Consider the following 12,874-nt stretch of genomic DNA (forward strand, 5'->3'; position numbering starts at 1 on the left):
ATTGCACACGCAGAATTCAAGTACCGCAATAAGCAAGGTTCCTTAATACGAAACTAAACACTCTGCTAAATTTACACGCGTGGTAAAAATAAATGGCAGCGTCCATGAGAGTTACTGCCGTGCGGCATCTTCGCAGGTTTCGGTATGCATTTTTGCTCGATGAGAAAGTTTTGCGTCTCATTTACTTTTTTACGAGGCAAACCTTGACAACAGCGAAGTTATACAGACACTATTTTAGTGCATGGCTGCTGTTGCGGACCTTTCATTCACCGCGATTTCCTGCTCCAGCTAGCTTGGTAACCTTCGCGGTGCGCTGAACATTGAATGGGTTCGCTTGCAGATTACGGCCCTCAAGCATTAGCAGCGCTGCTCGCACGTTGACTCTTGAGTATCCAGACCACCACGGAACAAGCCATGGGTGTTCGCTGTGCGGATCGCGTTTGTTCAGCACCTCTTACTGGCGGTGGGCGAAGAAGATGGAGAAACCGTTTGTATGTTGTTTTAGAAGTTTGCGGCGTTTCACAGAGGTTGATCGTGCTCACATTGTAACGGCCTGCAGTTGCATGTTAGTGGTCAAGTTAACCCGCACAGAAAGCAAGCACGCACACAGCGAAGTTAGCGAGGCAGACGCTCCTATGTCGATGCTGCGAGGTTATTTTTCTCGCTTTCCTACACCCAAGGGTACTTGCAATGTTTTTCCAGAACATTGCATTACTGGAATTATGCGATCAGATTTGTCGGAAACATCGTTGTGCGAGACGTGGTGGGGGAGTGTCAAGCTGCCGTAGCGCTCTGCCCTACCAGCCTTGCCACTCAATATTTTAGTTTAACAATTAAGCAAACGAAAGAAGAAAAGAAAAAAAAAAAACTTGATCTTAAACATCAAACACAGGGCAACAAAATTTTTCGGGCGGGACAAGTGAAGAGGAACACAATGATACTGGCGCTGCCAGTTTTTCGAAGTTAGCAAATGAACCAGTTGGGCCAGCTTTCTGTCATGTGAACTTACCTGAAAGCAGGTTTCCCAAAACTTCGCATAAAATGATTATGCTGTTCCACATCTATGTTTGTTTCAGGTTCCGTCGAGGACAAAGCCGAAGCACCCTGTTGTCAAAGTCTGGAAAAATATCACTCTTGCTGAACTTGCCAAAGTAGTAGAACGCCCAATAGGTGAGATAAGGAAAAAAATATAGCAAGCCGCAAAATAATATATAAAAAAATGCCATATGACTTTTGGACCTCACATCTGCTTCATTTCAGATGACATTTACGAGGCGATTGTGTTTGTTGAGAATGCTGGCCAGTACGACCATGACGATTGTGGTTAGTGTCATGGAGACAGTTGCTATAGCAGTGCACGGGTGTTTTTGGCACCGTGTTCTTGTTACCTAGGTTGCCTCGGTAGCAGTGCCGCAGTACTATTGAGGCACCCTGTTGTTAGCAATACCAGTTCATTATTTCGCATGCTTTATTTCTTTTTCTTTCCAGCAATTGATGATGCTGACATCCTCTTCCTGATCCTCAAAAGACTAGGCCTTCGTGGTCAGTTGGTGGCTCCTCCAGAACAGCCATCACAAAAGAAAGAGTTTCAAGATGCAGTTAGAAGGTTAGACAATAGTTGCCATGTCTAGCACATTCTTATCTTCACCTCAGAATTTTCCTTATTCATTTTGCTTTATCTATGCATGTAAATTAACATTCAGTTTTCAATGTACCAAAAGAAGAAAAAATTATTAAAGTACCCACTTAGCAATATTTTAAAGCTGAGCTCTCTCAATAATTTCTTGCAGTAACCTACCAGGCTGTCAGCCAGGTTAGCAGCTCCAGGTTTTCACTAAAGCCAGTCTCTTTCTTTCCTAAAGAGTTAATTTCCTCCAATCTGTATGTCTATTCTACTGCATATCAGTCAGTTATTTCCTGAAGCATGTTTAATATTGTAGATTTTGCCATTTATTGCACTTCGATTTCGGCTAGCATAAAAATTCACAATTCGATACGGTAGCATGTGAGAGTGTGCTAGCGTTTGTGACATTTCATGCACAGAGGCAGGACATAAAATACGCACTGCAGCATAACTGTGTTGACGGCAGTCACGTAATTATCTGTGGAGCAGAATTGTAAGGGGAACTCGTGTGACGTCGAGTGTTTAAGCTTCAGTATCATAGCAGTTGAAACTAGAACAGATCACAGCAAATAATGTTGGATATGTCTGAGGGAAAATGTCTTTGGGCAACGTGCACCGAGCATCGTGATTTACTACATAAACTGGCGCCCACTAAAGCAAGAAAACAAAAGGCACCTGAAAAGTTATGTGAGGAGCCCTTTACAATCTTTGATGCTTGATGTTTACTGTTATTGTTTAGGCCACCTGCCGACCCTAGTGTGCTCGTCCCACGGCCACCGGTCATTACGATCATGGGACATGTTGACCATGGGAAGACAACACTCTTGGACACACTTCGTAATACCAATGTAGTCGACCAGGAGTTTGGTGGCATTACGCAACACATTGGCGCCTTCACTGGTAAGCTTTGCAGTATGTGAGTGCGCATTGCCTGGATTAGTGAAATATGCTTAATTTATCTGCAGATCTCTGGGGAATGTTTGCGTGCAGATTTACACTCTATGAAAATTTGAAGGATCGCTACACTGTATGTTACATTGATGAGCGAGTCTTCTGGTAAACTGCTGGCTCGGTGGTGCCCAAATTTTGCACAGAGTTTGGATTTTGTGACGTTTTTTTTTTTAATACCATGCTTAGTTGCAGCATCTGCGTCTTTCGACCAGGATCATCAGATGTACAGCACGCAGTCCTTTCAAATTTAGTTATTCCTAACCGAATGTTCACCTTTGAGTCACCTATCAAAAGTTCCCTGGCCACAGCGTGCATGAACGCGGTGACTTGGTGCTCTGTACAGAAGGTTCTTAAGAGAGGGATGGACACTATAGCCTCCGAGTCGCAAAAAAATCTTCAGAAGTGCCCGCCACCTGTCAAAAAGTCAACGTGCTTGTGCAAGTCGTGGTCTGTAAACTTTTGATCAAGACTTTACATGTAATCTGTAGGTATGCTGGACTATAAATGTAATTTCCTGAGTAAAAAAATATGGTGGTATTGTCTGCCCTAAGAAGGTGAAAACACCCTCTGCGAAATGACAGTACGAAGATCGGTTTTGTTCTTGGGACTTGATATGGCGCTGCTGTTCTTTCTGCCGAGGGAATCTACGTTTTTCAGCCTGACATCACTGCAGATGGAGTTAAGATTTATTTAGGATACAAGAAACAAGTAATGAATCTAAGCATGGTAAACCCACCATGAAATACTATGTTTTGAGAAGTCCAAGTGTAAGTGAGCCAGTGATTTAGTTGGAAGATTAATTTAAACTGGGTTCTTTTGTCAATACAACATTCCATAGACAGTTAAGGGCCAATATGAAATGACTACTTTATTTTGATAACAGTTATTAGGGTCTGTTCATGTCTTGAAGAGCCATTTTGCACCCTTGCATGTTGCCATGCTGCTGCTTTCAAACTCAACATGTACCCATGACCTACAAAGCAGCATGGCTAATTGAATATAAATCTGCCTACAAAACAAGATATGCAGAGTTTTCGACTCATTCTTTGTGTGTCTGTCATTTGCACGATTTTGATCAAACCTTAATCGGCCCAAGTCACAGAAAAATGTCCTTTGCACTTTCAGTGAAGCTTCCTGGCAAAGACCGTATCACATTTTTGGACACACCTGGGCACGCAGCTTTTTCGGCAATGCGTGAGAGGGGAGCCATGGCTACAGATATTGTCATCTTGGTTGTCGCTGCAGACGACGGAGTGATGGAGCAAACAGTTGAATCCATTCGATATGCACGTGAAGCCAATGGTAATAGTGCAGGGAAACCTGTTGCTTTACTCTGCGTTTTCATGAAGATGCTGGTAACAGCTTTTTTAGAAGCACTAAGCCAGCGATGCTTTGTTGACACTAGTCATATTTTAATATGGTGCTGCTTGATAAGCACACACCTCTTGGCAACAAGTATTGCCCAGATTTTAATGCCATCATTTTATTTCTTGTACTAACATTGCTACTTTGTACCTAAAGGCAAAATCCACTTAAAAAGTAAACGCAACTCAAGAAAGCGCTTTATTCAAGTAGTGTGTTATGTTGAATGTGAGCCATGCCAATTCTATGCACTAATATAGGGCCAGTGATAATAATTTCGTGAAGAAATATCCACTGCCACTGCACTTACAGCGTCCTTCATTTTTGTATTTCAGTGCCGATGATTGTTGCAATAAACAAGATGGACAAGCCTACTGCTGATATTGTGAGTGATACCGAGATGGACATCTTGGTATGCAGTTCAGGCGGTATGTAAATGAACATGAGTGTTCCTTTTTTGACAGGACAATGTCAAGAAGGGTCTTATTGTTCATGGAATACAGATGGATGATGAAGGTGGGGACACACAATATGTCTGCATCTCGGCTCTGAAGGTTGGTAGCTCACTGACGAACAAAAAAAGTCTGCCTGTCACTTTTGCAACTCCATCCAGTTGAAGTTGAAATGCATTTCAAAGAACACTTTGGCAGCACTTTAATAAATGCAAATTGCTCTGCAACAGTCACATTTTGCCTTCATAGCCATGCCGAAAGTCTTGGTCATGGCTATTTCTGTCGATCATCTTATGTTCACTCAACAGGGTACAAATTTGGACAAGTTGACGGAAACTATTCTGACCCAAGCTGAGCTGATGGAAATCAAAGCAGACCCAAAGGGCCCTGTTGAAGGTGTCATCATCGAGTCAATGAGTGACCAACACAGAGGGTAAGGCAGGAACTTGAAATTTCACAACAGGAATGCTGTTTCGAGTGCGTAGAGGCAATACCAGTGAACAACAGCTTCTCCATGCAGTTGGTATTGTGTTAATTTCATGCATTATTTGAAAGTATTTTAGTGATGATCCTTATGAGCCAATACACCAGCTGGTTAAGAAGCACTGCTGAAGTACAAGTTACATCCAAAACTTCAGGGGGTTGGTGCTTTGGTGTTTATGTGCTCTCTTTTATGTGCGTTATTTAACAGCCTATCTACTATCGTGTACCTTAACACGGTACTCCTATGGCATGCTTCTGTTATACAAGGTGTGATTTTTTTAGTCAGCTGACAGTGGCATGCTGCAGAATTTTACTTTAGGTGGAATGACTGTTTCACCGACAAGTGACGCCACATGTCAATCTTGCACCACTTTCAGAGCCAAATTAAAAATAAATTTCCTTGTTTATGGGATACGAGCATGCTCGTTTCTGTCAATATGACACACAATCTTCTCACTCCAACCACAATCTAAAGACATGTTCCGAGCGGTAGACAGTCCTTTTCATTTCCTGTGTAACTAATGTCTGCCTCCTCGAGTAATCCAGCTCCGTAAGTAGACGTGTGCTATATGCCACAGGTGATATAACTTAAAAATTGTGCTGACATTAGAAAAAAACAAACTGGTGTAATAGTTGAATGTTACTGGGAATGTTACGTTCCTACTCACACCCACTCATACTCATTTCTGTTCACAGTCACTTCTATTCACACTTATCGGTAAGCACACACGCTTACTCTTGTCCTCTCCCGCTCACTCACATGCATACTCACATCCACTCACATTCGCCAAGTCACTCATATTCATACTTACGCCCACCCGATATCACCGTCAGTGCCTTTCGTTCGCATTCACGCTAACCGCCACTCACTAATGCTCTATCTCAAGCCTGTGGAGCGAGTTTGAATCAAGTGTACTCGTGAGCGAGGCTGCCAACCTGTGTTTGCAGGAAGCTGTCCACGGCTCTCGTGCAGCGTGGCACACTGAGGAAAGGAGCGTACCTAGTTGCTGGGCTGGCATGGGCAAAGGTAAACTGCCAGAAGTGATCGCAGTGCGAACAGATGGTTTTCTGGTCAGTGCACAGCATCTGAGCAGCATTTCCGTGGTCTCTTTTTCAAGGTTCGTGGCATGTTTGACGAATGGGGGAAGCCGGTACAATCTGCACCGCCTGGAACACCAGTTCAAGTTATCGGCTGGAGGTCGCTTCCGTCGGCTGGTGATGTCATCATTGAAGTTGAATCGGAGGTGACTATACTTTGTTTCTCGCTGTGGCCTGAAAGTACCTCTTTCGTTGGGTCCCGTTGCAATGTTGCTATGATCAGGCATGCTTAAAAATGAGCACTTAAGGTCCTTTTAATCGGGTTGCGTGAAGTGATCTGAGTGTTCAAAAGTGCAGCTTTCTAACGTGACTGTGTTCGAAATGAAAAAAAAAAAAAAAATATAGTGTAGACCACTTACTTATAAGGCAAGTTATTAGAGTTGCGGATATCCACACTTAAAAAGAGTGATTTTGAAAGCCTGCACATCTCCAAAGCATGTAGACCAAGCAGCCATGTGTATTTAGAAATCAAAGCATGTGAAAAGGGTGATTGCATCATTTTAAGTTTGCAAACATTGAAAGGTTAATGCATGAGGACCAATCTTTTCAGATCGATAATATTTAAACAAAGCAGACAAAATAACAGAAAAAGAAGAGGAAAGTATTTACTTTCCTCTCTTGTGTCTACTTTTACGTAGCACTTATGTGTGACGAAAGTATTTACAGTACTTACTCGATTGTAATGCGAGTTTTTTTCCAGATTTTTGCTATCTGAAGTCGATCCTCGCACTACAATCGAATACCGAAATTCAAGTTGGCTAAAAAGTGCAATGATGCACCCAATTCTAATTAACGAGTGAAAGCGCGTGAGGGACGCGCGCTTTCACGGAGAGCGAACCCACGGCGGAGAGGAAACACAAAGTCTTTCGTCGTGCGACAGGTCGTGGGGGATGGGAGGGAGGGAGCAGAGGTGACGTTTAGCTGCGGCACCAAATGCGTATCTTGCGACCGGGCGCAAGGGAAATTGGCGATTCTCACATGAAAGGAGGAAAGCGCGAAGGCAGTGCGGGAGGGAGGGGGCACAGCTTCTACTTTGCCACCATGCTGTGTACTTTGCGTGGTGACGGGCGGTCGCGCGCACCGTATCTTGAAAGCAATCTACAACACGGCTCCTACCTTTCTATGCGCTGTTCGCCGCTCAGTTTCCGTTGAAGCGATAGACCGCACGAACCTTCGCTTGCTGCTGCTGGCGTGCTTGCTCACGCTAGCATTTTGACAGCAGCTGTGCGCGGTCATCGAGTGTGGTCTATTCATGTTTGCTTGTGCGCACTGACATCATGCTTGTTAATTCAGTTAGTAAGCGAAGTTTATACAGCCGATAAAACTACTGTCCTTACTCCGTATAGCTCTGTACTAATTTGCTATCGCAATTGATGCTTCGCCTTTCGGGTGAAACTGCGACTTCTTCATGCATCCGGTGGTCTCGTGTTACGTTAGCGGTTTTCTTTTTTGCTGGACGCAACAAAAAGTCACCCCTCACATTACTTTCGCTGTTTTATTTTTTATTGGTGGATGCAATGAAAAGTCATCCCTCCCGTTACAATCGTGGTCGCGTTACAATCGAGTAAATACGGTACTTTCCTCACACAAAATGAAAAGTTGAAGAGTGCCAGCACACACCACTGACAAGTGGTTGAAGCAGAACCACAATGACTTATCCACGTTGCCACATCAAGTGCAGTTTTGCTCCTTGTTTGGAATTAGCTAAAGAAGCTATTGCTTTAACATGCATTCACTGGGCTTATATACAGCTACACGACTACTCAGAGGGCATGCAGACTATGTTTCTGTGAGACAAGACACTTGCTCAGTAAGCGAGCCCCCGTGTTCTGGTCATGTGGCAATAGTAGTTGGCAGTACATACGGAACCATGCTGGCTTAAATCACCCATTTGTGAAATGCAAAATGAATACCATTAAACACTAGCAGTTCTGGTTCTTCTGTTTTTGTTGGTTGACTGTAATGCTGGGTTCATCTAGGAATGTCATCTGTCAGAGTGACACAGCATCACTATTTCACAACCAGTTCTGAGTAAACTAGCACAAAGCACACGTTACTGACCTCAAACAATGACGTGTGTTGCAGAAGCGTGCGCAGCAGGTTGTCCATTGGCGAGAGTCCCAGATGCAAGCAGAGAAAGATGTTGAAGAGTACAAAGCAATCCAGGAGAAGGTGCAGCAGCACTTGAAGCAGTACAAGGTTGAACTTGAGCAGCGGCGTGCCATGGGTCATCGGAAAAGGCGAAAACGCCTCACCAACCGCGAGAAGGAGTACACTGTCGACAGCACTCCTTGCCTGCCCATTGTTGTCAAAGGTGTGCAGTGACTGCCAACCAGTGTACCATCATTTTCAAGCTTTTTGCCACAGCTGCTACCAGTGCATGCTTAAAAATTGTATGCCTTATTTTTACACATTATAGGGTTGGTAATATTGATGAATGATTAATCGGTTAAATGTATACCACAAAATGACTAATCTTCATGAATGTCTATCTAGAATTGAAAAAAAAAAAATCTTTCATTTAATCGACTTAATCGATTAGACCTGTTCTATTAATCGTTTTCGACAGTTTGACAGGAGTGGTGCGAAAATTTTAAAATCGTACTGTAATGGCGGCGCATGAACAGTGACTGTGCGGCTGTGGTAAGGAGACTTCCGACCATTTTCCGAGTCCCGAGTTATGCCGAGTGACGCCGCCCTAAGCCGGAGGCTTTAAGTGCCCTCGCCCTCGAAGGAATACCATAGGAACCCAGTCGTTGATCGTCGTGCCGCTCCCAGTCCACTAAAGACGTGGCACAGCATGCGCTCCAATTTGGAGCATGTATTTGACATAGCGATGGAGTTCATGTTGATTCAGTGATTAATCTATACTTGCATGCTAGTTGTGGGGCCATTCAAAGAAGGTGTCGGTTTCATCCACACATCCCAGCCAGTGGACATTCCTTCGGTCTGTAGGAAAGATTATGTGGTTTAAAATCTTAAACCAGTAAATTTCTCTTCTCCTGTGTATATTGCAGTTTCTTACATATATTTCAATTGGACTTCCCCTTTCACTTTTGCCATTTTTCTTATGTCATGTTTAACTGTAGTCTACAGGGATTCAGTTGTGTCATGTATCTTATTTAATTCTTCACTAAATGCCATTTAATACCATATATTGTTTATCTTTTGAGAAATCGCTAGTGCCAACTATATTCAGTCTTTAACAAGTTAAAAGATTATCTTTATTAAGTTTATAAACTTGTGTTTCAAACTTGGTTCCACCTCTAAACCATTAAAGTAAGGTCCTACAAAAGTAGATAACCGTGTTTCAACCTTTCTAAAAGTGCCCGGCAATAATTTTGATTAATCAATTAATCAATGAAAACCCTGCATTGAAAGCAGTTAATCGATTAAAGGCTGAAATGACAAATGATTAAATGTTAATCGAATAAAAATGTTAATCGACCATCCCCAACACATTATGCCTGCCTCTTGCAACCTGTATTCCGAACTCCAATGCTCAGAAAAGACCGCATTTCTAATCTACTCAAATGAGTGCATTAGAACACTCATAATATTTATAGAGGCAGCCAGGCACAGTTGTTGCCACGAAGGAAGTTGTCAGAATGAATTTTTGTACACTCAATCATAACAGGCTTCACTGCGATGGTGACAATACTGCAGTAAAGCCACACATGAAGGCAGAGTTTGCGCACCCCCCCCCATTTCAATCCCTGCTGCAGGTTCCATGTGCGAAGATGTGGTAAATCCAATAGCTTATTGGTTCTAATTGGCTACAGATTCATTTTGTTCCTGTTCCATTTTCAGCTGATGTTGACGGTTCTGTGGAAGCTGTCCTGGATCTCTTGGACACTTACCACTCGCATCAGAAATGTCGTCTGGACATCATTCACTATGGAGTAGGACCAGTCTCGGAATCTGATGTGGAGTTAGCACAACCATTCAATGGTAAAGCCGCGAATGCCATGTCGAGTACAAATTAATCATTTAGCACCTCACAAAACTACAACTCAACAACGGATGAGTTCAGTTTATTTAAAAAATATATATATCATTGCAACTTAAATGTGCTTTGCTACTTCAGCATAGCATGAAATCAAAGAGGTGTGTATGTGTGTGTGTTGCTCACAGTTAACCTACGTATTGTTACACCTTCATCACTTGTCTGTGTTAATGCTTATTTGTTATATGAACTTTCTGTATGCACATCTTGCATAATATGTGCACATCTTACAACCTGCAATCCTTCTGTAAGCCACAATCTCATCTTACACTTTTACCTAGAAAGCTCCTTTTTGTATGTTTAATAAAGTGAGTAAGTTTTCACTTTTTAGTACCTTTACAGCCAGGCTAAAAGTTAGAAAAAAACTCTCGGTGCTGGTTTTCCTGAAATTAGTATTGACTGCTGGCCCAAATTTAGGCACTGAATTAAGAAATTAAATTCTGGGTTTTGCGTGCTAAAGCCATGACATGATTATGAGGCACGCCATAATGGGGGACTCCTCCAGATTAATTTTGACTATCTGGGCTTCTTTAACGTGCACCTAATCGACGGTACACCGGCGTTTTTAAGCACTGAATACATGACAATATACGCACAAATGCACTGCGCAGCCCAGCTTTGCAAAAAGCAGCAACTTCTCTTGCAGGCATCGTCTACGCCTTTCACGTTCCCGTTCTGGGCGCAGCTTCATCAGCAGCAGAGGAGGGAAACGTTGACATTCGCAGTTACAATGTCATCTACCATCTCGTTGACGACATCAAGAAGGAACTTGGCAAGCGGCTGCCCCTCCTTGATGAGGACGAGGTTCACGGTTAGTCGCTTTGCTGTCCCACCTTCGGCCTAGAGTTCAATAGCTGACGTCGCACAACGTGGGGGAAGAGGTACTGGTCACATTCAGCCAACCAGGAATGGGAACCAAAGAAGGATTTGTCCATTGTCCGCAGCTGATCTCACTCTGTGCAAGGATTAGTTGCATGCAATGTGTGAGCCATCCTTCCATTCTCTGAAACATTAGTCTTGTTCCTGGTTGGCTAACAGAAGCTTGTCGTGTAGGTGTAGATGGAAGTTACGTAAGCACTGCCTTGCTTCAGTTGCTTTTCTTGTTTTGAAAACTTCCTCAGGGGAAGCGCTTGTGCAGCAAGAATTTATGATCAACGAAGGACGAAAGAAGATCCCCGTAGCAGGGTGCAAATGTACAAAAGGAACCTTGCGCAAGAACGCACTCTACAAAGTGGTGCGAGACTCTGAAACAATTCACAGTGGTAAGTAGCTGGCAAGCTATTCATTCAGTCGTACTGCTTACTTTTATGCTTAACTACCCAGCTGTAAGAAGCAAGGGAAAGCACACTGCACAGATCATCTACACAGTTATGGGAGCTCTTTGATAGCTCCATGGTGGCAGTTTTGTTAGCATAACAGCTCAGCTTGTCATTAGAAATTGCTAACATTTTGCCTTTCATTTAAAGTAGATACAGTTGAACCTCAATGTGATGAACACGGATACATTGAAGGAAACCTGAAATTTGGTTGGCCATGCTTTATTTTGCTGAGTGTTCGTCTGCCCAAAAATTTTGTTTGTTTATCCGATGTACTAAACCACATATTTTTTTACATGCTGACATTGGCAAGACAAATTTAGACTTGCTTCATCATAGTGAGTTTCAGCTGTATTAGTACTTGGCAGCTGTAGATATTTATTCTAGTAGCAAATCCCAGCTAGAGCAGTTTGAAACTGCACATAATGGATGTGCATGCATATTTTAGCCAGCATCTTGGCTTGGCGTGGCTGGCCCACAAGCCATTGTGATCATACTGATTGCACGGTTGTAATTAATGACAGAGCAAAGTGCATTTGTGGTTTCGAACTGTTCACGTGCCCTGTATCGGCACCTCAAGCTGCCGACAAGCCACCAAAATCTAAGGGCATTCTTTGCTGGCCCCATTGGAGGCATCATACTTGGGTTTCTTTTGCACAGACCCGATCACACTTTTTTTTCTCACCGATGTCGGTATGTACGCTTATGATGAACATTCGGTATTTTCATGTCAGATGCAACTTCATTACAGGGAGGTTCAACTGTACAAAGTTCTTTCAGTGTAAGCTTGTTGCAGGAGCCTAACACTTTGTTTTCACATTTTCTGCAGGACCGCTAGTATCCATGAGGCATCTCAAGAATGAAGTGGAATCTATAAAGAAGGATGTTGAGTGTGGACTCATGTTTCAGGATCCCAATGTTCGGTTTAAACATGGCGACATTCTCGTATGTTACAGCATCAAGCAGGTGCCTCAAGAGACAGATTGGGACCCTGGTTTCTGATTAACAGCGCGTCATGTGCTTTAGGACTACAAAAACACATAATTACAATAACGTGCAAAGTATTAAGCAGCTTTCTCTTGCAATAGTGGGAAATAAGGTAGCCTGACAAGGGTGTCTATAGATCTTTTTACAAGCCAGGGTAGGAGGCTTGCAGCAGATGTGCTAAATTATAGACTTCGAACCTCAGTCTAATGAAGTAACTAAAGTTTGCATATTTTTCTGTAAATATCAACACATGCTTATAGCAACTATGAGATACAAAAAAAAGGTATGAGACTTTATCGTAATGAGGTTTCAGATCATTGGTGACCGACATTAATTCAAAGGCACAGTATAGGCATCTGGAATGTCTCGATATTTATGCCGTTAGTGAAATAATGGTAAGTTAAAAGGAACACTGCAAGAGTATAAACATGAAATGAGTGAGTGTACAGTTATTTCTCTAGTGGAATTCTGCGAGGATAATGTGGCTTTTCTGTACAGTAGCTTGAGCGGCATGTCGAATGAAGTGGCTAGTGTAAATATGTTTGTTGGAAGGAAAAATGAATAAAATATGTCATCAGCTTTTTTTCTTTTCATT

The 12,874-nt window shown here is 42.8% G+C and overlaps 1 protein-coding gene across 1 annotated transcript; it reads left to right on the top strand.

The window, feature by feature from the left end:
* Positions 1 to 80: 80 nt before the first annotated feature.
* LOC119457685 (translation initiation factor IF-2, mitochondrial) lies at positions 81 to 12,849 on the top strand. Its single transcript, XM_037719323.2, has 17 exons — positions 81 to 142; positions 341 to 491; positions 1,077 to 1,170; positions 1,261 to 1,323; positions 1,489 to 1,606; positions 2,364 to 2,524; positions 3,701 to 3,877; positions 4,273 to 4,322; positions 4,402 to 4,491; positions 4,698 to 4,822; positions 5,821 to 5,899; positions 5,991 to 6,116; positions 8,056 to 8,284; positions 9,781 to 9,921; positions 10,623 to 10,787; positions 11,098 to 11,238; positions 12,122 to 12,849. Exons 1-17 carry the CDS (start codon positions 93 to 95, stop codon positions 12,292 to 12,294), a joined length of 2,133 nt encoding a protein of 710 aa, XP_037575251.1. The 5' UTR covers positions 81 to 92; the 3' UTR covers positions 12,295 to 12,849.
* The last annotated feature ends 25 nt before the right edge of the window (positions 12,850 to 12,874 follow it).

The sequence above is a fragment of the Dermacentor silvarum genome, chromosome 7 (assembly GCF_013339745.2).
Source record: "Dermacentor silvarum isolate Dsil-2018 chromosome 7, BIME_Dsil_1.4, whole genome shotgun sequence".
In the NCBI taxonomy this organism is placed as follows: domain Eukaryota; kingdom Metazoa; phylum Arthropoda; class Arachnida; order Ixodida; family Ixodidae; genus Dermacentor; species Dermacentor silvarum.